The sequence below is a fragment of the Micromys minutus genome (genome assembly GCF_963924665.1).
Source record: "Micromys minutus genome assembly, chromosome: 10".
Lineage (NCBI taxonomy): Eukaryota > Metazoa > Chordata > Mammalia > Rodentia > Muridae > Micromys > Micromys minutus.
The window spans coordinates 19682047-19709542 of record NC_137979.1 but is presented as its reverse complement, the minus strand read 5'-3'; the positions used below and the strand labels follow the sequence as shown (position 1 = coordinate 19709542).

General features: G+C 45.9%; 1 protein-coding gene across 1 annotated transcript in view; it reads left to right on the top strand.

Annotated features, from left to right (window-relative positions):
* The window catches only part of USP43 (ubiquitin specific peptidase 43), a gene marked incomplete at its 5' end in the record, with an annotated part of 54763 nt that extends 33972 nt beyond the window's left edge, over positions 1-20791 (top strand). Inside the window, 7 exons of the mRNA XM_080922384.1 lie at positions 1797-1900; positions 3831-3908; positions 4664-4790; positions 4902-5250; positions 8588-8746; positions 9638-9802; positions 19664-20791. Coding sequence (XP_080778510.1) covers positions 1797-1900; positions 3831-3908; positions 4664-4790; positions 4902-5250; positions 8588-8746; positions 9638-9802; positions 19664-20739 — 2058 coding nt within the window. The 3' untranslated portion in view covers positions 20740-20791. The remainder of the gene's footprint in view (positions 1-1796; positions 1901-3830; positions 3909-4663; positions 4791-4901; positions 5251-8587; positions 8747-9637; positions 9803-19663) is intronic.
* Between the last annotated feature and the right edge of the window lie 6705 nt (positions 20792-27496).

Sequence of the window (27496 nt, the reverse complement as noted above, 5' to 3'; positions counted from 1 at the left end):
AGCTTTGTCTCACCTGTTGCTCCTTGCACAGGGCAGCTGCCAAGGCCACAGGAGCCCCCCACAATTGTCTCACTATGGTTTGGATGTTTGGTCTTCTAAAGCGCTGGCCATTACTCTTTCCTGGAATTATAATGCTCTCCTATTTTTTTCTTGCCAGACGGAATCTGACGTTTATCTCACCCAGGATTTTAAGTACAGATGTCTGCCATCAGCTTTAATTTAGAAGGAAATTTTATTTTATTTTTTGACTGTAGCCAAATTCTTGAGTGACAGCTTTAAAAACTGTATTTCTTTGAATACAGACTACATTGATTTTTTTTGGCAAAATAAATATTTTAACCATTCATAAGCATATGTTAATTGCGCTTGCCATCCTGTATAACTATTACTGCACTCTCAGTTTTTAAAATGATTCTCCTACAAATGGGGAATCCATTTCCATTTAACAGAACAACAGAATACCCTGTTCCATTCTCAGTACCCCCTTAGACCTGTAGCATATGCCAGATTTGTTTCTACCCCTCCCCCAACCCCCAGCTCCTTGTGTGCCTTTGATGGACCTAAGGGTCTTGCACATGATAAAGCTCTCCCAAGCTTAGAAGAAGTTCAGGCTGAAGGTAAGGGTAATGAATTGCTACCACAAAGATGGTAGATTTTTACTGTTCTGTGATGTGTGTGTGTGCCTGTGTGTGTTTCTGGAGTTAGACCCAGAGCCTGCTTTGAATGTGTTCTACCAGCAAACTGTATCTCCATCCCAATCCTTCATTTTTAAGCCCTGGTGAAACTGAGTTGTGTGTATTCACTGCATTTTATTTACCTATTTATCTGAGACCAATCTGTGGGTTGTTCCTACCTTTTGAATATAGGGAACAATGTTGTTTTGACCATGAGTTTGCAAACATCTCTTGAAGTCCCCCCTACATTTACAGGAGTAAAGCTAATGGACCAGATGGTAGCTGTAGGCACAACCTTTCAAGAAACTGTGAGTTGATTTCCACAGCACTGTTAGACATTCTTGCCAACTGCGTGTGTGGGTTCCCATTTCTTCCCAACACTTACTCCTCTCCCCTTTTAGAATTAGAATATAAATAGAAATATAGTTGTGCTGGTGGGATTAAAATGACAGCTATTTGTGGTCTGGGTTCATTAGGTCACATTTCCAATTTACAAATGACAGTAACCAAACCATCTTCTGTTATACTTTTGTTATTTGCATGTGTTGGAGAAGCGTGTATTCAGGTCCTCTGGCCAGTTTTGAAATGGGTGATTTGTCCCACTGATTTTTTTTTTTTTTTTTGAGGCACCTATAGTGTAGGTATATTTCTGTAAGACTTGCTTCAGTTTCAGAAATGCTAAAATATTGTAGCAAGTATGTATGAGCTTGTTTTTATTATATAGATGTCTCATATGTGGTGATGGTAAGCCTGTCCATAAAGAAGGTTGAACTACTTATCAATAATTATCCAAACATTAGTTTTACTTTTCATTTATTGTATCAGTATATACTCCAGTTAAACACGTGTTTTTGGGTATACTGTGTTCACTGTGTTCATTGTGTGTGGGGTTGCATTCAAATAGATCAAGCATGGCATTAGATCACTGCATTAAAAGATTAATCTTCAGAACAATGAAGCCTTTGTATATCTGGTATTTAAAATGAATACTAGTTATTAAGAGAATATTCAAAATACTATAGAGAAAAGTACTTGCACTTTTGATAAATTTATGTCACAGCATCAGTTGCTCTGCCACAGGGACTATGTAATAAACTGTTGCCTCTGATTTTGTCATGGCAGGACCTGGGGACTCTGTTCTCCATCCGGGTTGTGGGGCTCTCATTGGCCTGCAGCTACTTATCTCCACAGGACAGCCGGCCCCTTTGTCACTGGGCAGTTGACAGGTAAGGGAAGAGAAGGGTTATGCTTTTACTGAGCTAGGCTTACAGAAGAAGACTACATAACAGTAACATTACTGATAATGTCAGCCATTCTGTATCAGTTGCTCTCCAGTACCAGCTACCTTGTTGGGTCTTTAGACACATTTTACTACCTTCTTTTAAACCCTATGTCCAAGAATGGCCACTTCAAAGATGAGGCAGCAATGAGACTACCAGAGATCAACTTGCTCATACTTACATAGCTGGTGACTGGAGAAACCTGTGTTCGAAGCCAGATTGGTCTAACTGATGCAACCACCATGTGGTTAGGTCATGCTTCAGACCTAGTTGGGATGAGTGTCCCCTTAACCTGGGTGAGAATCTATACCTGTATCATCAGTCCTAAACTGTAAAAAGTTGTGGACTACAGCTAAGGTTGACAAGACTGTGTCTCTGACTTCATGATGCTCCACATGTCTATTCAACAGCTTGTCACAGTGCAGCCTTGTGTAGATGTCCTCAGGGCTGGCACAATGTCCACAGGTGATTTTGCTGTCTGCATTATTAATCTGATACTTTTCTTGATATTCCCATAGGGCATAGTCCACAGTAAGGCTCTTTGGTTTCCTAACTTGGTCAGTTTGAGATGCTAGTCTGAATGTAGAGGTAGACCAGAAGTCTCCCCAGAATACCCCATTAATATGCTCCTTAGCTGGTTAGTTAGGGAGAGGAGCTGTGTCAGCCAGGACCTGCTTTGGTCTAACAGGAAAAGGAAGTACTAGGGAAGAAAGGTCCTTGTGGAATGTGGTGTTGGAGATGACAGTTAGCTCCCCAACATGTGCTCTACAGTCTGGATCCAGCCTATACTAGTTGTTACCAGTCCATGACAGGAACTTGAGGAAGCACCTAAGTACATGAAAGTGGAAGGAAAAATTATGCAAAATACACTGAAAATAAGGAATGGACGTTTTGTACTTGTTATGTGGACTCTTATGGAGTGTATGCATTCTCATCACACTGTGTGAAAGTTCTGTGAGTCCAGAACCTTCTTTGAATCTCGGTGACATTGTCACAAATCCTAAACAGTATCTTCGGCACGAAGTTGGCCACTACTATTCTTCTTGATTCGGGGTAAAACTTCTTAGCTTTCACTTTCTTCCATCAGTTCTCCTGCTTTTCTGAAATGAGTGGAGCCCCAGAAGTTGGGAGGAGTAAAGTTCTACTCACTGAGGTTCTTTTACACATCGGAGGGTTTGCAAGACTTTGAGTGGACTGGGTGGGTTTGCAGTGACTCCTTCTGTGTTGTGGGGGAGGGACCTTAGTTCTTCTGGGGCTTCATCAGTACTGGCTTTTTGTGTGAGATGCTCATTTGGGTGTTTATCTTGTTTTGTGGTGCTGTGACCAAGTTCCTGACAGGAACACCTTCAGGGAAGGGAAGATTTACTCTGTCTCAAGGTTTCAGTCCATCATGGCTGGCTCTGTTGTTCTGGGACCTGTGGTGAGGCAGAGCATCGCATGCTAGGGGAGCTTCTTTACCTCATGTTTGCCAGGAAACAGAGATATAGGAAGAAGTTAGAGATAGGATACAGCCAGTGACCCATTCCCAGTGACTTACTCCAGATCGACTTCCCTACTAAAGAATGTCACCAGCTAGTGGTGTAAGGTGACCTTTCATATTCAAACCATGGCAATATGTCCTGTAGACACTTGAAGAGGTAACAGAGCCTTCAGTAAAGCAATTAATTGAGCCATAGAAGTTAGAGGGCATTAAAAGGTAGACAGAGAGCTAAGGCCTTCAGCAGACTTAGAAACCTTTAGTGTGGTTTGTAGTCATTTTTTTGTGGTGTTTTGTTTGGAACATTCTGCAAAGGAGGAGGGGGAAAGCTGACCACTGATCCCTGAGAGCTGTGGGAAGGATCTGTTTTTCTAACAGGCTTCCTCATTCTCTCCTCAGGGCTTTGCACCTCAGGAGGCCAGGAGGCCCTCCTCATGTCAAGCTGGCTGTGGAATGGGATAGCTCTGTCACAGAGCGGTGAGTTAATAAAGTTTTTCTCCTGCAGAGCTTGACTATGGTATATGCCTCTGCCCACAGACTTTCCCCAGACCTAGAGTTTCCCCTAGTTGGAGTGTAAGATCCTCAAGATGATGGACCCCATTCCTCTGAGAGAACTTACAACTGTCTATTTAGATAGCCACAGTGGACTTAGTGATTGCAATGGGGTCAGTGAGGCTGTTAGGTGTAGTAAGTGCTCATGTCACCCTCAGCCTGGGCCTTTCACTGCTCAGAGCACTTATTTCCTTACTATTGGTTTTGTCTTCATCCCATCCTAAGTGGGAGGACTAGGAATTGTCTAGAGGTTGAAACTAGATGCACAGAGGTTAAGCAGTGTCGCGTGGCTCATGCACACAGAGCTGAGCTTTGAACCCGGCCTGGTTGACTTGCATCTGGGCTCATCATTTCACTTGGCTGCCTCTCACAGCACCTCAGTACATCAGCCAGACTCTGTAAGGGGACATATTTCAATCCATCAAGTGGCGTTTCTTCTTTTGCCAGGTACTAAAGCTGGTCCTAAGTTGGATAAGCCTAGGACTTGATTCTTTGAGGGGCTGGTCGGGGAGACAGGTAATTCCCTAAGAGTGAGTGCAAAGTCAGGGGTGCAGGCGGTTTAAGAACCCACAGGAAGGGTAGCTTTGCCTATTCGATGCCCTGCCCAGGTTTTCTGTAGAGACAATTAGATCCTTCTTGGAGGGAGAGCTCTGAACGCTGTGCCCTCTAATTCTATCCAGCCTGTTTGGAAGCCTCCAGGAGGAGCGGGTTCAGGATGCAGACAGTGTGTGGCGGCAGCAGCAGGCACACCAGCAGCCCAGCTGTACCCTGGATGAATGTTTTCAGTCCTATACCAAGGAGGAGCAGGTCTGTCCCATTCCCCCTCCCCACCGTTCTACTCCCTGGCCGGGAGGGGAGCTTGTGGTGGGTCCCTTGTGCACTGTGGTGGCCTCACAGTCTCGATGGTTTCCTTTCCAGCTGGCCCAGGATGATGCCTGGAAGTGTCCTCACTGCCAGGTCCTCCAGCAGGGTGTGGTAAAGCTGAGTTTATGGACTCTGCCTGACATCCTGATCATCCATCTGAAACGGTTCTGTCAGGTGGGAGAGAGAAGAAACAAGCTATCCACGCTGGTGAAGTTCCCACTGTCTGGACTCAACATGGCTCCCCATGTAGCACGGAGGAGCACCAACTCCAAGGCAGGGCCTGGCCCTTGGCCCTCCTGGAAGCAGCCAATCTGCCTCCCCACCACCTACCCGCTGGACTTCCTCTACGACTTGTATGCTGTCTGCAACCACCATGGCAGTCTGCAAGGTGGGCATTACACAGGTGAGCCTTGCCGTGCCTCTGCACAGCAGCCATTGCCATGGGACTTGGCCATAGCCAGAGCCTCAAGATGGTGCTTCTTGAAGGCCAGGACTCCCCCCATTCACTGTGACTGGTTTGTCACCCACAGCACACAGGGGAAAAAGAGACAGTGCCCAGTCCTCTGAGAAGCTCATGTCAACTTAGACTGACTGTTGCACTATGATGTCAGTAATGTCTGGTATTTTTCAGGCACGTCAAATGTGGGAGGGTAAAGTACCAGAACCAGGATGTGATGTTTGCTCTCATTTATGATTTAACACAGAGAGTCTTACTTACTAGGTTGGCATCCCTTTATTTTGTGGGGTGCTTTTAATTTCTATTCATCTGAGTCTTTTAGAAGTGGTAGATAAAGAGAAACAAACTGCCAAGGAGCTCTCACAGTAAAGCTTCCCTATGGGTGTTCTTGGAGATGGTGCGTCAGACCACTTCTTGACCAATGCCGTTCCTTCCACATCCCATCTTGGTGATCGTGGGAAGCTGTAGGAGAGCTGTTGGCAGCAGCACTTCCATGTCCAGTGGGTACATGTGGAGGCTGATCCCTGTGAGCCTCGGGAGAGGCTTGGGATGTGGTCTCTGATGCCACACGGCTAATACAGTGCCCTCAGGGGGAAGGAGAAACAAGGACCTTGTGAATGAACAGAGAAAAGTTGGGGGATGGGACTTGATTGATCACCTGAAGGCTACGGTGGGCACCAGGTTACTCTTGAGCTGCTCTTCTATGCTACCCGACCATTCTGCATAGCCGTCCTGCTCCAGGTGACAGGGGCTACCAGTTTCAGCCTGGGGGACGCTGTCCAGTCAGATCCCCCAATCTTTTCCCTCTGGACTAAAAATAGCTCAGCACAAATCCCTTGAAATCTACACATATTGGAAGCCATCTTTCCTGTTGTATTACCTGAGATTTTTTTGAAATAATAATATTTGCTCTCTTGAAATTAAAATATTATTACATCATCTGTCCCCCTTCCCTCTCTCCAATCCCTCTCGTGTACTTTCACCTTGCTGTCTCGAATTCGTGGTCTCTTTTTCTTTAACTGTGTATGTGTGTGCACACATGCATTCCTAAAGGTGGAGTACAGCTTGCTCAGTCTCTATAGTGTTATGTGTGATCTCAGGCCTGACTGCTTGGTGTTGGATAACCAATGGAGGAAGGGTGAGTTCTTCCCTGTACTTTTTTGCTTGTACTTCTCTGGGATGGAGGCCCTGTGAGGTTTACTCCCTTCACGTTAGCCTGCCTATTTCTGTTGTCCCAGTTCAGGCATTGTTTAGGCAGCCATGTGGTTGACTTAATGAATGATGTTTCCCTGGCATTTCTAGGAGACAGCCTCACAGCAGATTTCCTTTTCCTCTGGCTCTTACAGTCTTCCCACCCACTCCTCTGCAGTGTCCCAAGCCCTAGATTGGAGAGCTGAGTTATAGATGTCAGCTGGAGCTGGGTACCCCACGGTCTCTTCTTCTCTGCAGCTTGATCAGTTGTGGTTTTCTGTACTGGTCTCTGTCTATTGCCAAGTGAAATTTCTTTGATGAGGGGTGAGAACACCACTTATCTATGGGTATAAGAAGAAATACTTAGCATGCGGTTAGGAATTACACTGGTTAAAGAGGCAGTAGTAGTTGCTCCATACAGAGTTCTGTAGCCAATCACCAAGTTCTTCATTTATGGGAGCACACCTAGTGCCTCTGAAGTGAGGGCAATGGATGTACAACATTTGCATCACTGCATGAGTTAAAATGCCTTTACCACTACCCTTGACTGGCAGCCTGGTGGGACATAGAATTCTAGGTCAATGGCCATTGTCCAATAGCCTTTGGACAGGGATGCTCTATGGGGAGTGGGGGTAAGGATGAGGTTCTTGCTTTGGAGACAGGGCAGCCAGTTTCCTTTTCTGGGATCGAGTTACTTTCTAGAAGCTGCCGCCCTGGAATTTCACAGGCTGCCCCTCTGTGTGGGTCTTTTCATTCACCAGGACTTGGGAGGTACTATGTTTATTCTTCAGTCCTGAAACCTCCTTGTATTTATTTTTAAAAATTAAAAAAAAAAAGTCGTAAAAAAAACTGTCAACATAAAGAGAGACCCTTAAATACACTGTGGCACACTATAGCTCCCACAATGAGTTTTTCTTTTCTTCTGTTGCTGGGGAGGTTGCAAGGGTGAAGGGTGGGCATAAAGGGAGAGGGGAATGAGTAGAATTGGGGAGCCTGATAAGAAATTCACAAGAATCAATAAAAAGTAAAAAAGAGAAAAGAAAAAGAGAATCACTAAGCTTTACTGTCACTCATTTTTAAACACAAGAGTTGAATACTGTGTATATAAAGAATACTGTGTATATAAATCCGTAGCTGCATTTTTTTCAGGGACCTGTACAGCCCAGAGCCTGGGTTTGTGCAGTCTATAAACTTAAAAGGTTGTCCTTTCTTTTCTTTTCTTTTCTTTTCTTTTCTTTTTCTTCCTTTCCTTCCTTCCTTCCTTCCTTCCTTCCTTCCTTCCTTCCTTCCTTCCTTCCTTCCTTTTGTTCTATCTTTCTAATAACATTTAAAAGGTAGCAACAAGAAGAGTTAAAAAACATAGATGCAGCCACATCTACATGCATGTCAAGGGAGTCTCATATTGAGCCACATGTGATTAGGCGTGGACCATGTAAACTCTCGTTAACACTGTCAGAAAGGGAGAGACAAGTGAAAGCCTTTCTCAGACATGCTTAAATGGACATGCTCAAAGTCGGGTAACCAAAATGTCCATGTTTAGCTAGAACTGATTTCTGTACACTCTGTTAAGGCCTGGAGTATTTGCTGGTCTGGCTGATCACTAAAAGTTGGCCAACTTGAGGACCAGTGGGTTTGGGGGATGTGCACTGAGTTTGGAGGGCCAAGTGTTTTTAGCTGGTTGGAGGTGGTCAGAATCATGTTCGTCTTTCTGTAAATGTTGGGCTCCAGTCCTTAAGTAGAAAAGGACAACCAGGAGTCTTATTTTCTCTCCCATGGCCATTAAGAGGTGTGCACTTTGACATGTCTCAGCATAATTGGGCGAGCGGTGGATGACAGTACCGGCTGGCCTTGTAATGTGAGGTCCCGTGTTAGGAGAGACTGTGCTGGATAAGATGACCGTGTGCTCTCCTGGGTAAGATACCATGGTTGTGAAACCTTTGTCTTTTTCTGGTCTTACAGAAATCAGTTCTATCTAAAAATAGACATTTTTGTTGTTCTACTTTAAGCATCTCCATTTTTGAGCTCTGCCGGTGGGGAGCATCTTCCTGTCTTGGGGCTCTCAGGATTGAATATGGGGTTTGAACCTTTACAGCCTATTGCCGGAACTCCTTGGATGGCCAATGGTACAGCTATGACGACAGCACAGTGGAGCCCCTGCGAGAGGATGAGGTCAACACCAGGGGGGCTTACATCCTGTTCTATCAGAAGCGGAACAGCATCCCTCCCTGGTCAGCCAGCAGCTCCATGAGAGGTGTGTGCCACAGCTTTGGAGAGGCATGGGTTTGGAGGTCATATTAAGAGTTGAGATATCCTAGACCAGTGAGATAGCTCAGCTGTAAGGGTGCTTACCACCATCCTTAGTGAGTGCTTGCACACACACACATGCCCCACATTTTTTTCCGAATCATTATTGGAAAATAACCAGAGAAAATGAAGAATCTCTTCTGGGTTTGAATCTGACATTGATAGAGGATCAAACACTTAGAACCAGGCATGGTGACTCATGCCTATAATCTCATTCCAGGGGAAGCTGAGATGGAATGATCATGAGTTTGGATTAGCCTGGGCTACTCAGTAAACTCAAGTAATATGCAGTCTAACAATAGTAAACCTATTAGAGAGGCCAGAGGGAGGTATCCTTAATGCCCGTTATGAAGATTTGGCTCTATTGAACTTGGTGTGTTCACTGTATGGTATCCTATAGGATATGGTGCCATGGGTCCTGGGGGCAAATGCTATCACTCTGACTCTGGCTTTTTCTGTGACTAGTAAAATCCTAGAAATCTGGCTCTGGAAATGTAGTCCCATTTAGAAAGCCAGAGTTAGCAGCAAATGATGTCATGGAAGACATTTGAATGAATCAAGGAACCATCTTTCCTATGCTCACTAAACATCTTGGTTCCAAGAATGTCTCATTGCAGGCTTCTAAACTATGGTTCTGAGGATGTCTCGTTTCCGGTTTCCCCTCTGGCCATTCACCTTTGTTTCTATACTTCTCTTGTTTGGTTTGTCCAGGGCTGAAAGATAGGAGTTATTTTGGGACTCTTGGGGGAGGCCTGGGAACCTGGCGGTGACTCCTCACCTACCTGCAGGCTCCTCAGAGATGTGCCAGGTCCAGCTCTCTCTTTTGCATCTCCTGCAGGCTCCACCAGCTCCTCCTTGTCTGATCATTGGCTCATGAGGCTCGGAAGCCTCAACAACAGCACAAGGGGAAGCTTGCTGTCCTGGAGCTCCGCCCCGAGTCCCTCTGTGGCCCGGGCACCCGACTCTCCTGTGTTCATCAATGGTGCCTGCCACCAGGACAAGGGTATGTGGTTAGACTGACTGTCTTTTTTTTTTTTTTTTTTCCTCCTTTTCATTGTGAAAGTGTTGGCACCTCATACCGTGAACAGAAAGAGCTGGTTCTGATAAGAGGTGAGTTGTCTCTTGGAGTCATAACATTCACCTGCTTCTCCATTCATCCATGACCCTCCTCCATCCACAGACACAGTGCCCTTTCAATCTACAAGTTGTGTATTGGTAGTCAATAAACTATGGATGGAAAACAGGAAACAAAATTAGACTTGTACTAACATGGGCAGAGTATTTTCTTGTCATGTCATTCCCTATCAATAACGACTATGTATATAACAGTTATCATATGGAACTGCGTGGTTATTTAAAGCATACAAGAATGTACAGGGATAAAAAAACACACAGGAAGGTGGGTGTCAGTCATGTGCAAATACTACAGCATTTTCCATAAAGGATTTGAGCATCTTCAGGAGCCAGTCTCCATGGGCTCTGAGGAATCTGCCTCTGTTTTCTGTTCCCACAGAGCTTAGTACCTCATGGAGCAGATGTGAAAGTTAACACAGCAATGCAGTTAAAGCAGGAACTAAGGAAGGGAGGTGAAATAGAAAGGAGCTAGCAGAGGCTGGGGAGGATACAGGGAGCCCTGGCTGGTACACAGGGGAGGTGACGTGAGGAGAGGCCTGAGTGGAGACAGGGGACTCATACTCATGCAGAAGGCTGGGAAGATGTTCATTGCAGATGCTAGGAACGGTGGGCATGGGGTTGGGGGAGGGGTGGAGGAAACCACAACCTCAAAGCAGAGCGAGGAGGGCAGTGGGAGGGGGATGGGCAGCTTATGATGTGCCACTTGGACTTCAAGTGAAGAGTTTGGAGCAGGGTAGTAAGCAATATGGTTTATATATTACATTTTAACCCTTACTTTTAATTTATGTGTATGGGTGCTTTGCCTTCATGTTGTCTGTGCATCACGTGTGCAGTGCTCTAGACTAGAAGAGGGTGTCAGACCCCTGGAACTAGAGTTACAAACAGTTGGGAGGTGGGTCCTCCCAAGGTGCTTTTAACCACTGACTGTTTCTACAGCCCCTGGTGTGTGGGTATTTGTGTGTGTGTGTTTAATGTGTTGCTATGTATTTGAATGTTTTTTCATGCATGGATATATGAGCACCATGTGAGGAGTGCCTAATGGCCTTGCAGGTCAGAAGAGGGCGTCAAACCTCCTGGAACTGGAGTTATAGAAGGTTCTAAACCTGGATCCTCTGGGTGAACAGCAAGTGTTCTAACTGCCGAGCCATCTCTGCAGCCTCCCTGGTTTATATATTTGAGGTCTACTCTGTCCGCTACAGGAAGAATCCATCAGGGGTGGGCATGTGTGTCAGACAGAAGGCCCATTAGGAGACCAACTTGTGGTTATAAGATCTGGATGGGGTGTGTTGAGGAAGAGATGGCCGGATTGTAGATAAGCTAATGAATTTGCTGGTGTTGGATGCAGCATATGAAAGAAGGAAAACTATCTAGGATGATTTGGCCTTTGTTTCAGGTATAACTAACAAGGAGAATCATGTGCAGTTGGTGGGATGGGGGAAAGTTAGGTAGGAACAGGGTCAGTTTTGGAAGAAGCCACATGATTTAGAGCAGGTAGTTGGAGACTCCAGCAAGGCATTTGTAGCAGCGTGAATTCCACAGGGACTAGAGTCACCAGCACAGACGGAGTGAAAGCCACAGGCTGGCAGAGCTCTTTACTCTCTGCTGTTTGGCATTTTGGGTTTCCACCATTTCACCACCAGATGGAATGCTGCAGGAGTGAGTGTGTGTGTGTGTGTGTGTGTCTGTGTGTGTGTGTGTGTGTGTGTGTGTGTGTGTGTGTGTCTAGAACCAGTCTAGGTCCTCACAGTTCATTTCCATGGGGCTGAACTGAATGCAGCTGAATCTTGCTTTTGCAGGGTATTTCTTTTTCTTTCACATTGTTTTCTGGCTGTACCTTTGGGAGAGCGCCTGTAAACAAGAGAGGGGCTCTTCCAGCTTGTTCATTCCTGTCAGTACTGCCTGTGAGGAAGTCTGGTTCATCTCAGCTCTGTCAAAAGGCTTGACACCTCTCTCCTGTGGAGAAATGTTTTAAAGACCCTTCTTTTAAGAGGCAGCTCCAAAGAATGACCCAGCTTTTCAATGGGGTTTTCAGAGAAGTGTCAAGCACAGCCCCAGGGATGCTGCAGAGACACAGGTACCACCTATAATGGGATGGACCCACCCATGTAAATCCGTGGCCTCTCCTCTACATCTGCTTCTACCAGACAAACCAGGCAGCTGTCCTTCATTGAGATTTCTTCTGCCTGGATATTGGAAGAGTCCCACTTTCCAAGGGAGCCTGCACCCTCGTAGTTTAAATAAAATAGAGTTTTGAAACTTGTCCTAGAAGTTCTGAGACGGTTGCAAAATCTAGTCTTATTGCCAAATCTGGGCAGAAGCAAATCTAGCAGAGATTTGCACAGGGATTCAGTCCTCTCTCATACGTGAGAGAAGCTTTTCATCTTTCAAAATTAATAGAGGTGAGTTCTAGTTGGGGGCAAGGATGACAAGTGTCCTTTGATGCCCAGGCATGGTCCTGGTCAGGAAATAGTCATGGTTACTACATGTCAGCAGCCCTCTGCAGAGAAGCATAGATTGCCCAGGAATGCCATCCCTTCAGGAGCCCCGGCCGTGGGATGTTGGGATGGCATTTATACTGAAAGGAGTGGGCCAGTCTGCTGGCCAGTTTATGTTAACTCGACCCTTGCAACCTCAACTGAGAAATGCCTCCAAAGATCAGCCTGTAAACAGACAAGCCTGTGGGGCATTTTCTTAATTATGACTGATATGGGAGGGCCCAGCCCATTGTAGGTGGGGCCATCTGTGGACTAGTGGAGCTGATTGCTATAAGAAATAAAGTTGAGCAAGCCATGAGGAGCAAGCCAGTAAGCATCTTGAAGCATCTGCTTCTGCCTCCAGGTTCCTGCCCTGACTTCCCTCAGTGATGGGCTATGGATATGGGGGTGTAAAGTGAATAAATCTCTCCTTCCTCAACTTGCTTTTGGTCATTGTGTTTGGTCATAGCAATAGTAACTTTAGCTAAGTCAGAGTTTATTGGGGTTTATAACTAATAGAATTGGGGCAGATATGAAAAGGAGGTGCTGTACATACAAAGGGATATAGAAACACCTCTACCTTTACAACTACAGGAAGATACATGTTTTTAAAGAAAAAAAGGGGAGAGAGAGAGAGAAAGAGAGAGAGAGAGAGAGAGAGAGAGAGAGAGAGAGAGAGAGAGAGAGAGAGAGAGAGAGAGAGAGAAGCTAGTTCTGTCCCAAGAAGTCCTTCCCAGAGACTGCTGTGAACAGAGGCCCCAGGGCTTAGGTGTCTCCAGCTTGTTAGGACAAATCCTTCTCCTGATAATCATCCTCTGTAGCTTTTCTTGGGTGTGAAAGGTTTTAGCATGTCTTCTTCCTTTCCAGATCTTTCCAGATAGTATTTCGTTTCAGCTTACATTTCCCTTTTGATGGTATCTGAGAATTTCAAGTATCCAGGACTATGTGGTCATCTTTTTATTCTTTGTTTCCAATTTGGCGAATTACGGTCCAAGAACGAACGATCTTTTCCAAAGTTATCTTCTTTTATGGTAGAGCCTGTTTTGTTATTTTGTAAGTATTCTGTGTACATATGAATTAGCAAGTAACCTTTCTAAGGCTTTGAGTGCTTACTATCACGTGTGATATTAAGTGACTGGTTGCTTTATTTATTGCTCCCATATATCTTTGAATATGTCTCTTTTGTTTTTGTTTTTGGAAACAAAATATTATGGCTCAGGTTGATCTTGAACTCACAGTGCTGCCAACAATAAATCTCCTGCCAGCATCTCCCAAGTGTTGGGTTTATGGATGTGAGCCACTGAGCCTGGGTTTAGACTTCCTTCTGACTATGAAGGAAACCCATTGACATCTTCAGCAGAGCTGAGCTTTGACCATGTGCTCAATAAATGTTTGTAATTGTTACCTAATGTTGGGAGGTATTTGGTAATAAGAGTCTGAAAGTTCACAACTATTGGATCTTTTAAAAATACATATATAAATTGTGCCTTTTATCATTGTAATTGTTCTCTATTCTCTGTTTATTACCTTGGACTCCACACTGATGATTTTGTCTCTCTTCTTTCTGTATTATGTTTTGTTTGTATAATATGTACATGTGTACCTACACACTCTCTCACACACACACATGCACGCATGTACCACATATATGCATTACTCCTAAGTGCCAGAAGGAGGCATTTCATCCCCTGGACTGGATGTTTCTTACCTGCCACGGGCTCTTAATCATTGAGTTTTTGGCTCCAGCTCCTTGACCTTGAGGTAAAAAGTAAAGAGCCAATGTTCTGTTGTTTTCACTGTGGTGCTGGGAGGTAAAACCAAGGTCCTAATGCATGCTAGGGAGCACTGGGCTACTGTGCCCATCCCTAGCCATATTTCTGTTCTTTGTTAGGAGAGTCAGCCCACTGGATGGGAGGAGAGAAACAAGTGTGGTGTTTTGCTAAAGTGTTTCTTGCTGAGTTTCTTCCTTTTTTGAAGTTCCCTCATCTTGGTTGAGTTGGCTGCTGTTTGTTTCCTTTTCTAATTAGTTTGTAAATTCTGCTTCTCATCCTACCTGTCCCTGTGTACTTTCTCAGTGTTTGTGATCAATCACCTTTTCCTGCTATTATAAGGACATAAGAAACCAGCTGTTTCCTGCCAGGCATTCTGTTTCATCTTTGCCTTCTTTCTTTACCCCAATAACCCTGGAGCTGTAGCCCTGCCCCTGACAGTCTTCCCGCAATGCCCCTGACATTCTTCCCACAATGCCCCTGACATTCTTTCCACAATGCCCCTGACAGTCTTCCCACAATGCCCCAGACATTTTTTCCACAAGGAGAGGTTTCAAACCCTTTCCAGCTCCTTCTACCCTGTTTGGGAATACACTCCTTCCTGACTTCCATTTGTACTGCAACAGTTAGATTCTCCCCCACTGCTGTTAGAGTTCCTGTCTTGTGCACCTGACTTGGCTTGAGATGACCTTCAGATGCTGCCTGACCTTCCCTAGGAGGATGGACAGTCCATGGAATGCTGGAGCTGAGATGCATTGTGGTTTTGTGTTTGTCTTCTTTGTCCTCTGCCCTGAGATCTCTGTACTGTCAGTGCAAGCTCTAAATACTTGAACAACCAGTAATATTTCCTTTACTTTGTGGGTGGCAGCCTGGCTGGCCTGGGGCTTTGTGATTGCAATTCTTAGCTTTCTGCATCTCTAGCTGGTTTCCCACGAGCTCTCCTTGCCCCAGGGTGGCAGGTGAAAAGCCCAGACTGTTCTTTTTTTGCACGTGAGTGTCTCTTGCTCTCTCTGACTGGAAATTTTTAAGATTCTCTCTGACCTCAGAGTTCAGAAATTCTAGCACATGCCTGGGTGTTCAGCCCCACCCAGCCCCCAAATGCCTTCCTTCTGCACACTGGCCTTTCTTTGGGACTTTGTCTTGTATTTCCCTTAATTTATTGTCTCTTGCCTTCAGATTTTTCTAGTTGTTTACTGTGGTTCCTGGCTCTGCCTCTTCGCTCTCCATTTTCCCTTGTGGTTCTGTGACTGCCATTTTGCTCTACGTGCAGAGGTGTCCAATATTTTAATGTTGTGATGTTTTCACCTACAAGTGTGCTGGGTCATATTCATAGCTATCCTAGGACAGGTAAAGGCTGCAGGTTATACACCTGCTGGGATGCAAGATAATTCTAACCTTTTACCGACTCAAGGGAGTCTCAGCAGTGACCCTACAAAGCCTTCTGTCCCAAAGGTCACACCTTTCCATCCTGAAGCTATCGCCCTCTCTCAGGGTCATTGGTTGCTCTGCTCTGTGTCATTAGGAGCTACTCTCCTGTCTTGTTGTCGCTGCCACTGCTGTTTGATTAGTTTTGTTTTGTTATGTTCTCTTGCTGGTCTGTTGTCATTTCTACTTTGGGGCAGGCTTTGTGGACCCCTGGTTGGCCAGGAACCCAATCTCTCAGCTTCCTGAGTGTTGGGATTCTAGGTATGAGTCACCACACCATGTTGGACCCTGTTGCTGTGTTTTCTGTTTCTGTCCACGAGGTTCTGCTTTTCCCTCTCTAGAGTGAGGGGATCCTTGGGGTAACTCTGGCTCCCAAGGGATGGTGACTCTGCTCCCAAGGGATGGTGGTTGACATCCAGCCTTTCTCTTGCCTACTCTTGTCTACCTGGCTTAGTCTCCGAGGAAGAAGAGTAGCCCTGGCCTATCTGTAGACACTGCCTGAGCTTCTAGGGGACCACAGGGAAATGTGGGGTCAAGTTTGTTCTAGGTTGTCCTGCTTTTCATGCAGAGGTGGTTGCTAGGCTGTCAAGAGACATGAGAGCAAAATGAACAATTAAACCAGGAGCAGAGAGGCCATGAAAGTTTTTTGACATTGAAAGTCAATGGCAGAGATCTTCAGACATGGACTGGGGCTCAGAAGCCGTTCTGGGTACACATAGAACGAACCCTGTTCTCCTGGGTTCCAGCTTTGGTTGTCTCTGATGCTTGCCTAACACAGCAAGTTCACTTCTGCCCCAGGGTCTTTGCACCTGCTGCTACTGAAGTCTGGAGCCTGTCTTCCTCAGATCTCCTCCCTTCTTCCTTCCCTCACTTAGGTCTCTCAGACATTGATCACTACTCATACCCCACCCCCTATTTCTTCCTGACCCTGCCTTATTCACTGTAGCCTTTCCCACTGTGTTACACAATATCTTATGTCTTTTTTTGGTTTGTTTGTTTGTTTGTTTGTTTGTTTTTGTCAAACCCCATGAGCACAGCCACTTTCTGCTTACATTTTTTGTTGTTGTTTTGATACAGGGTTTCCCTATGTAGCCCTGGGTGGCCTGAAACTTGCTATATAGACCAGGCTAGCCTCAAACTCAAAGAGATTATCTTGCCTTTGTCTGCTGGGTGCTGGGATTGAAGGCATGTGCACCATACCTGGTTCCTATTTGTCCCCTCCCCCCGGGCACTGAAAAATAATCTTTAGCACACAGTAGGCTTTTCTTAAATATTTTTAGGATGAATTAATAGGTGTGAATTAATTAAGATGTGAAGGAAACCCGTAGGGATATTAAAAGTACTTGACCAATTGAAGATGAACGAAGGATGGGGAGAAGAGGTCCGAAGGCTCTTCTGAGGTCTGCAGTACAGGGTGACCTCAATTTGGAGATCACCTCACTAGCCTAAGGAGCGGAAATGACTTGAGAATCAAGGTGGTTGTACACGGAACAGAGGAGGCATCTCTTGGAGCAGCTGCCCTGTGGTTAAAGGCTGCATGCATCAGCACACCAGGTGCCCACCACAGAGGGCCTGAGAAGATCACTGTGTCTACAAACTCCAGGAAGATGTAGTGTAAGACTGTAGGCCTTGGGCTGAAGAAAAAGGTGGCTCCGTGGCTAAGAATGTTTGTTCTTGCCGGGGACCTGGGTTCATTGGCATGGCTATTCATTGATGTCTTTCTGTAACTCCATTTCCAGGTGACTGACAACCTTTTCTGACCTTGGCAGGGACCAGGCTCACATATATGTGGAGACAAACACACATAGAATAAAAGTAAATAAATGTAAAAAGAAAAAGACTGCAGGCCCTTTGTGGCTCTCAGGCTTCCTGGATCGCATTCTCCTTCCCAGCTTCCAGCTTTGCAGATGAGCCATCTCCCAGAGGAAGGGCTTCGTACTGGATAAGAGGCGGACTGCTTCCTTAGTGAGCAAGTGCCCGAATGGGTACCCACTGCTTTTCCTCTCTGCGTATACCATTTACTTCTCAGTTTATCTAAGGTTCTCTGTCTCCACCCCCTCAGATCCTGTTATGGGGCAATAAATAGATGAAAAGAAATAAGGGTGCTTTTTCTCCAAAAAGAGGCAAGCCGAAGGGGTCCTTTGGGTGTCTATAGTGTGGGTTGCTGTCAGCCCTGGCCTAGGGCCCTTTCACACCAGGAAGAAGGAAAAAGTGGTTATTTACAGTGGCAGCCAGGTCCTTTTGCTACCCACCAGGACTCCAGGCCACTCCACCTAATTAAGGGCAAAAAGCCACAGCTTTGTCCCCACTGATGCAAAGGTTCCCTCTCTGCCCCTCTCAGGGCTGTGGATGAGGAGCAAGAAAACTTCACACACACCTCAGCCTCCAGAGCAGTGTTTTATCTTTCCCCAGGTGTGGGGATTGAATGGTGGAGCCACAAGGTCAATGCAAGCTGCAATGACAAAGTATTTTGAGTGGAATTAGGTCTATTCCTGGCCAATCTAAAGAAAAGCTCCAAAGAAAAAAGGTATCAAAAATGGCCTGTGAAGCCCCCGACAGGTGAGAGCCCCACAAAGCCTCTGCTATCTGCTGAGGCTGGTCCAGCACTTTTTCCCTTCCCCCTAGGGGCCTGCTTTCTCAGCTGCTGGGCAGACATGGCCTTGTGCACTTCAATTCTTACCCCTGCATTCTCTGACTTTTGCTCTCCTTGACCTCGCTCTCGTGTGCCTGAGAATCTCAGGGCATTCCCACATGGATGTTTTGTGGCAAAAGTCCTTGGTTATCTTTCAAGTTGGTCTCTGTCATAGACCTTTGGGACTGTTGTAACAGATTTATGCTGGGGTCGTAACAGTGACAGAAATGTATTCCTTGTGGCTCTGCAGGATGGGGGCTAGTTAGGTTGGGCTATGGGGAGCCCTCTTCTTTGATGAAGAGTCAGACAGAACTCTGGCTTTTCTTACCTCTTATGATAAGGATACTGTTTTAAAGCTATGACCTTGGGGGTTCAAGTTTTGACTTAGGAACTGGAAGGGATGTAAGCCTTCAGCCCATACCATTCAAACATATCATATCGTCAGAAGCAAGCTGTGGTTACCATGTACTTATTATGTACTTGACCGACTAGCACACAGCACACATGTAATAGGGGCTGTACATGTCAGGCCTCAGGCAATTTTGGCAATGTGATGATGGTGACACTTCTTGGGAAAGGCACTCACTGAAGACTATACACCCAAACCACTTTCCCAGCAATTCACAGACAATTGCAAAATACAGTAAGATACAAAAGGCAACACTGGTAAATTGGATAAAATGAAGCCTACAGTTACTTTGTTTTCTTTTGGGCTCAGTATGGGATGTGTGACATTCTTTCATTTTAAAGTACAAGTACCCAATTTTGACCCAATTTGAGAGACATTTGGTAAGCATTTTGTCCTTAGACATAGCTAAGGATGGATGATTATGATGTTAGATCTCAGGGCAGCTGACTCAGTGAACCTCTCAGTGGTCTGGCTGCAGGGCACGTGGATTGAGTCAGCCCTCAACATCGTTCTCTTATCTGCTGATTCAGTCAGCTCTCAGGAGGTGGTGGGGAGAGCATGGGTGGGGGAGGTGAAGAGTATCTACTAAAAATGCCCAGATATATTTTCCTTGTGATTACTTTCTGAGCAACGTAGCATGACAATTGTTTACATAGCATTTGCTTTGTGTCTGTATCATAAATAACGTAGAAATGACTTCAGGTTTGTGGAAAGATGCACATACTATTGTACAGAATGGGTTTGGGCACCCACAGGTTTTGCTCTCCGCTGGGATCCTAGGGGCAGTCCTCTGTGGATATCGAGAAAGGCTGTGCCTTCTTTGCCTGTGGCTTCCCCTGTAGGTTTTAAATGTATACATGGATTCTGTGGAATAGTGGATGAAACCATTGGTGGTCCTGAGGGCAGGACCTCTGTGTGCTATGGTCACTGTGCCTAGACTTAGACCTGGCACACTGCTGCTTGAAGGCTGCCACTTCATGTAATCCTCAACCGGTACTCATGGTCTCTGTGTCTTTTTCAGGAGTTGAGGCCAGGCCTTTGGTTCGAGGTGTGGGTGGCCGAAGTACCAGCATGAAGGCACCTCCTGCTTCCCGATCCAGGCATGGGCCCTTCAAGACCATGCCCCTGAGGTGGTCCTTTGGACACAGGGAGAAACGTGCTGGCACATCCGTCGAACTGGTGGAGTACCTGGAGTCCAGAAGAAGACCCCGCTCCACCAGCCAGTCCATTGTGCCGCTCCTGACACGTACTGCTGGTGGGGACGAGATGTCAGCTTCACCGAGGTCAGATGTCACCCTTCCTGCTAAAAGTGAAGACAGCAGCCGAGCCATTGGGCAAGGAACAGCTGGGGTGCCCCTTTCCTCATGCCACCTCAATCACCATCCAGCCCTGGGGTCCTTAGATGACGGTCTGCACACTGCTAGGACACGCACCGGGAATGCAAGTCAGGATATCAGGCTCCCAAAAAAGTTTGACCTGCCCCTCACTGTGACGCCTTCAGTGGGGGATGAAAAACCAGCACGCCCGGAGGGCCAGAAGATGACAACCTGGAAGGGAAGTACCCAAGTGGGAAGCCAGAGTAGCCCACCTTCTCCCTCTACTGGGTTGCTCAGAAACTTTAAAGACAATGGCCCAGGTACCTTACCCAAGATGAAGGCTAAGGCTGCTGTAGAGGAAAGGGCCCCTGACAAAGACAAGGGACAGGGGACATTCACTCTTTTGAAGTCTGTGTTTTGGAAGAAAGAACACAAGAGGGCTGTCAGGACTGAGAACTCACCACCAGCACCCACCATCTCCCTGGCGAGCAACCAGCTGAGCCTTGTCATGAATGAGCACGTTCGAAGTTCATCCCCGGCCCTCAGGAGTCGAGAGAGCCCAGCCCGGGTGCTAGGCAACCACACGGAGAGGGACATCCGATCTGCACCCAGCTCTCTCCACCTCCCCCGAAAAGCCAGCAGGCCCCCTCGAGCCAGTACAGCTGGAACCTCACAAAGGACCATTCCTGGGGAACAGACTTCTTATGGCACCCTGCAGAGAGTGAAATATCACACCCTTTCCTTAGGTCGAAAGAAATCCTTACCCGAGTCCAGCTTCTGATAGAACGTATCAGTGTTGTGTGATGCTGGCATCCCTGACGCCATGCAATGAGAATCTGTAGGATGCTTGTGTCCAGAGCAACTGGATTTTCTAGAATCCAGTTGACTTTGTGGCCTCCAAAATGAAAAAAAAAAAAAAAAGAAAAAGAAAAAGAAAATGTCTGGTCTCTGTAACTCTGTCATATTCCAATAACCCAGTGTCAGAGTGGTTGGGTTCCCATTGCTGGGTTTTGATACAGCCTGGCCACTAGACGGTGCTGCTGAGCCCAAATTATCACTACAAGGCTAAACTTTGTATTTGGTGTGTAAGTCCTTCTCTTGCCATAGTCTACTAAAAAGACTCTGGTGTCATGTCAGATACTCACTCTCACCAGTTTTTGTGCTCCTAACACACATGCCCTACTTCTTTTTTTTTTCCTTCCTCCCTCTTTTCCCACCCCTCCTCTCCCTCCTCCCCTCCTCTCCATCCTCCCCTCCTCTTTCCCTCCCTCCCCTTTTCTCTTCCCTCCCTCATCCCCTTCTCTTTTTTCTCCCTCCTCTTTTCCCTCCCTCCTCTCTTCTCTTTTCCCTCCCCCTCCTCCCTCTCCTCCCTTCCTCCCCCTCTTCCCTTCCTCTCCTCCTCTCCCCCTCCCTCTCTTTATTTCTCCCTTCCTTTCTCCCTCCATCCCTCCTCCTTCCCTCTCTCTTCCCCTCCCTTCTCTCCTCCTTTTCCCTGTTCTTTTCTTTCTCTTTCTTTCTTTTTAAATAAAGGGCTTGGAAGAAAGATCTTTTCCTTTTCATGCTTGTTGTGGATAAGTGTCAAAGATGCCAAGAAAGGAAAAGAATAAGAAGTAGAGTGACCGTGACAGCAAGATTGATGTTTGAGGAGAGTATTTAATATATAGCAAGAAAATTGTATTACAGCTTTTCAAGGTATTTTAAGGAGATAACTATTTTGATACCAGAATAAAGAAGTGTTTTTAAGAATATGTGAGATCTATGCACAATTTTAATAAAAATTGTGTCTGGATCCTGCGAATGGCAGACTGTTACTGAAATCTGGGAAGTGGCTCAGTTCATTCCTGTTGTTGTGCACAGTCACAGAGGGCTGCTGTCTGTCAGAAAGCAGCTGCCTGTGTTGTTTCTGAAACTTAAGAGGAAAAAAGCTCTTAATTAAAATTATTTGTGCCTCCATCCATCCTTTTCTTTCCTTCATTTAAAAATGTTTTGAATTTGTATATACTTTTGAGATGGAGTCTCACTCTGTAGCCTGTACAGGTCTTACGCTCTTGGCCATCCTCCTGCCTCAGCCTTCTGAAGCATTATAGGCATGAGCCACCATGTCTAGCTTTTGACTTGCTGTTTCTGAAGGAGACTGAGGCTTCGTTCTCTGGAGGGAGCCAGCATCTGTGAGTCTGAGGCTGCCTGGCTGACCCTGTGTTCTCCTGTCTATTTGCCTGCGCCTCAGGACCTGGTCTAGGAATACTTAACAGTTTCCTACAAGGGCATTGCAAAGCCTAGACCCAGGCCTGGGGCCAACAGCAACTCACTGGCAGCCTCTCAGGTAAACATTGGTGGGGGGGGGTGCTTTCTTTCTCATGGGATAATTCCTTCAAGGCTCCTGGCCACAGGAATGCAGTCTTCCCCCGGACCACAGTTGCTGCATGCCTCTGCAGCTTTTTATTTTTTTAATCAGAAAGAATGGGATTCCTTCTTTTCTCCAGTGAGAAAGACAATTTGCCTTTCATCTAAGCAACAGTTGTAAGATAGAACTAACATGAGCAAGAAGCTGGAACACCCAGCTACCTGACCCCTGAGGGCTACAAGTTCCTTAGCAGACCCACGTGTTTACATTCTAATAGCGGCCCATGTTTCTTCAAGTCTTAAATTGTCATATGTGGGCAGTGTGGAAGATGTGGCTGATCGTTTGCTCCTGGCTGACACCAAGCTTAGTCTCACTTTGCTCTCTAAAACTGTGTTGTAGCTCAGGTTTGCACCCAGGCCTCTCTCTTGTAGTGACCTAGACTCTGGGGAGAGCAGTCCAGTTGTTAGCAATGTCCCCTGATGTACCACACACAAAGCATCTACTCTAGACTCATAAGTACTCCAGGGTTTAGACAGAAGTAATGACACCTGGACCTAGTAGGTATCTTTTAATAAGACTGGTACCTCTCTGATCCCTTTCCCAGGGCTGCAAGATGGGGCTGGCAGGAAAGTTTGTTAAGAATGCCATAGGAAATGGCTGCTTTCAATTCCTACAAAGATTGGAGCAGTAAGACCACCTTACAGCCTTGGCTGTTGCCTGTGGCTATGAAGAGACACCGTGACCAAGGCAACTTACAAAAGAAAGCATTTAGTTGGGTGCTTGTTTACAGTATCAGAGGTTGTGTCCCCATCTGTCATCAGAAGGCACACAGTGGCCATCGGGCAGGCATGGGGCTGGAGTAGTAGCTAAGAGCTCAGATCTGATCCATAAATAGAAGGCAGAGAGAAAGAAGAGTGTGTTAGATTGGGACTGTCCTGGGGCTTGGAAACCTCAAAGCCCACCTGCAGTGACACACCTCCTAATTCTTTCTAAACAGTTCCACCATCTGAGAGCCAAGCATTCAAAATATATGAGCCCACGAGGGCCATTTTTATTCAGACCACCACAGCTGTTCATCTGATGAGGTTGTAGACATCGGGCTTCACCAGAGGAAGAGGCAGAGTAGATCACCGCAGCAACCTTCTGATCATGATACTCCTATGGGAACTTGTAAGCCAGACAGCCTAGGCAAAGGTGGAGCTAGCTCCATGTAAAGAGAGGGCATCTCTCCTGGGAACCCAGATACTTGCCTGAGTCTAGCCTGCTGTTTAAGGGATGGTCACGGGTTTGATGCTGATACCCTCAGTCTAAGGTGACCTCAGGTTTGAGGTTTTCCTTTTTTTTTTTTTTTCTCTTGTTTATTAGAGGAAGGAAGGAATTATAGGTCTTGGACTGGGAGGTCACATAGATTGTTCAAAAAACTACAAGGATCCTGATGCTCAGAGGAGAAAGCTAGGAAGTCTAGTGGAGATCATAGTAGGAGTTTCATAATGATAGTTCTGGGCACCATAACAGTGGTGTGCTGGCTACATCTCATCAGACAATGTCACCTGTATTGATCCAGAACCTTGTCTTGAGGAATGATAAGTCAAGCTCCCAAGATGTGTTTACTTTCCTGAGGATGACAGTTCAATATTTACAGCTATCGAATGAAAGGTGTTCCTTAAGCACTTTATTAGCTTGTTTAATTCACAATACTTTTAAGAAAAAAAAAGTCAGTTACATTGTGTGTGTGTGTCCACAATGGCACATTTGTGCCACAGAGGACAACTTAATGGGAGTCAGTTCTTTCACCATGTGTATCCCAGGGACCAGACCCATGTCATCAGACCTTGGTGCCAAGCACCTTCACCCACAAAGTCATCCTGCTGGCCCTCCAATCCTTTGAAGTCAGTACTGTTAACTCTGCTCTACAGGACAGGGAACTGAGGCACAGAGAGTTTAATTCACCTAAGCTCACACAGCTACTAAGTTACCAGAGCCAGGATTTGCGCTCACCTGATCCTGGCTCTGAGGTTCATTCTCTGAGTCACTGAAAATGGCAACAACGTCCTCTCTGAAATAATCAGTTCAAACCAAATTAGGGCAGGTTCAATAACCTGAAACTCTACTTGGTTTGGATCATACACCACCACTACCAGCAGCAGCAGCAGCAGAACTCACTAATTTGCAGCCTTTCCATGTACACAGACCTCTCTTTAGCAATGTACCTGACAACCTCAGACCCCCACCTAAGTGAGCTACATGTACACCCATCTCTGCACAATGGCACATGTTTCTCCTACTCTAACGGCAACAGAACTTATACAGTTTCTGTTCAAATATATTCCCAACTCACCGGGAAAGAATGGAAAGGCTGATCCAGTTTGAACTGGTCTTGAGAATGTATGCACCAAGGCAAAACTGTCTTCAAGTAAAGTTAGAATTTCTACCATTTTAACCTGTGCAAACTTGGGAATGCATATGATTAAAATCAGTTGAATTATGGGAAGAGACACGCACCAGTAGGAAAATGATATCATGACACAATCTACCAATCAAAACAGAGAACCACCCTTATTGGGCCTTTTAACAACCAAACTCCTTATCCTGAGCCCCATAAAAAGAAGCCTCAATCAGTAAGCAGGGCTGGGAAGTACTCACCTGTGTACTGCCGTCAGTCTTGACAAACCTGTGCTATAGCTTCACTTTGAATTAAGTTGCTTGCTTTTACAAATAAGTGTAAGCCTTTATTTCAATCCTTTGAACAAGAAGCCACTAACTGAACCTGGGAATATCTGGTCCAGACTTCAGCCTTGGGGAACATAATTGCTTCTGGCTTTTCCTGTTCCTCAGAATGGGGGATTGTTCTCCATTGGGATAAGATCAACAGCTTACCCCAGGGGCTGGGGTCTCTGTGTATTCATTCCAGCAAGAAGTCAGACATCTGAAAAACTCCTTGTCACTGGGCTTGCTACTGGGTTAAGTCTTTGATTAACTCTCTAAATCCCATTTTTTGTACCAATTGGAGAACTGAGTGCAGATGTGGTAGGAATTAGGGCATGTGGCAGGTTGTTTTCTGTGTCTGTGGCCATGACTTTGTTCTACCTGCTTTGATTCACTTTAGATCTTTGGTGGGATGGCTTCAGTGACATCCGCCTGAACTTACCATAATTGACTGTAAACATCCCCAGGCCTCACTAGATGGTAAATACTGCCCCAGGCTCTGTCCATGTAATAGGACTCGAAGTAGCAAGTTACTGCCTTTAAGCAAGCTGTAATGGTTGGAAAAGACAACGTAGTGAATGTAAACAAGGTAATTTCAAACTGTGGGTCACATGACACTGGGCCAAGTGAAGCCAGTGTGGTATTCTGCCACTTGCTGAGACCAAATGACCTCTCAGGATGTTGAGATGGCCTCAAGAGAGACCTAGTTTCCACTGGGGCCACTTGGCTGACAAAGCCTCCTAGGGCTTTGAATTCATGTGAGTGTGGCCTAGGACTGACTCTATGGGAAAGGCTGGGGGAGGGGCAGTAGATGTGGATGAATACACTGGCTCCTGCCAGCTTGTCATTTACTTCTTTATTGATTGATGGCTAATTGACGTTGGAACTTTCTCTGCAGAGAGGCTGGTCTGGAACTCAAGGAGATCCATCTGTCTCTGCCCTGCCAAGTGTTAGGATGAGAGAGACAAAGGTCAGCACCACCGTGCCCAGCTTTAAAATGGTGGGCCAAGAATTCACCTTGTGATGACTTACAACTCCCGATCTTTCAGCCTCCATCTCCCAGTGAAGAAGTCGAAGTGGAAAATTCTCTACCCCTGACACCCTCGCCCTCCAAATTCTCCCCTTTTTCTCCCCACTGGTGCCTGACAAATAGAGATAAAGGGAACAATGGCCCGCTTCAGTGGAAGGAACAGCCCATGCTCACTAGCCAATACATTTAAAGGTCAATATGCTCAGCCAATGAATTTGAATTATAACCTTGCTATATCCCTAAAAAGTATAAAAACTGCTTGTAATAGTCAAACGGAGTTGCCTCTCTTTAGGGTGTTGAACGATCCCAGCATGCCGGATCAATAAACCTCTTGCTTTTGCATCAATCGCTGCCTTCGCGTCTCTCTGAGAGGGGGTCTCCTGGATACAAAGACTCGCAGAGTCTTTCACCAGGGGCTGGAATTACAGGCATGTGCTACTACCACACCCAACATCATCCTAGCTGATAAAGGAGTCAGAAGAAAAAGTTACCACTCCTTAATGCCAAGTAGATTTCTATTTTTTCAGCTCTGGAAATATTTGGGGATTTGAGGTCGTTCCCCGGACAGAAGCTGCCTGCTGACGTCATTTCTGGAGTGCTAGCCTGATGCACATTGTGTGTGGCTACCAAGGGGGAGAGTTGGCTATGTGTGTCTGTAATCTGGCCTATGATGATCAATTGGCCACTGGGATCGGGTCCTCAAGTGAATAGCAGCCCTGTATGGCAGTGTTTCTGAATGAGCCACAAACTACATTCAATGCTTTTTACTGCTGGTTGCTGACCCCGTGAATCTGTCGATCACGGCAAAGTTGGAGCGACGTGAGAGATATGTCTTCCTTTCCGAGTGCTATCCTTTTCCTTTGCATCTTTCAATTCCATTTCTTTTTTCTCTTTTTAAGTTTAAAATTTTATATATTTTTAAGAATTTCATACATGAGTACCGCATTGACACCGTTTCTACCCTTTTCCTTCCCTGTGTTTCCCCTCTGCTTCCCCTCGAAGTTATGACAAATTTATTATTGTTACTCGCATGCACACATGCTCACAGTGTAGCGAGAATCTCTTGTGTACTGTTTGGAAGCATTACCTGTCAATAAAAACCTGACAGCCTATTAACAGAAGGCAGGAAATAGGAGGGTGGGAGTTCCGGTAGAGAAACTGGAGCTCTGGGAGTTAGTCAGGTACAGGGAGTCTCACCATCCAGTCTCTGAGGAAGTCATACACATGAAACTGAGGATGTAGAGTAGTTTAAACTGGTTATATAAGGTATGAGCTAGCCAGGGGGACAAGCCCAAGTTTATGACCTAGACATTTATCCGTAAATAAATAAGCCTCTGAGTTATTTCTCGGGGGGGGGGGTGGACTGAAAAGCTTGACGTTACAACATAGAAAACACACTAAGTTCATTTAGTGATGCTTATATGCACATATGTTTAGGGACGAGCAGTTGGGATTAGA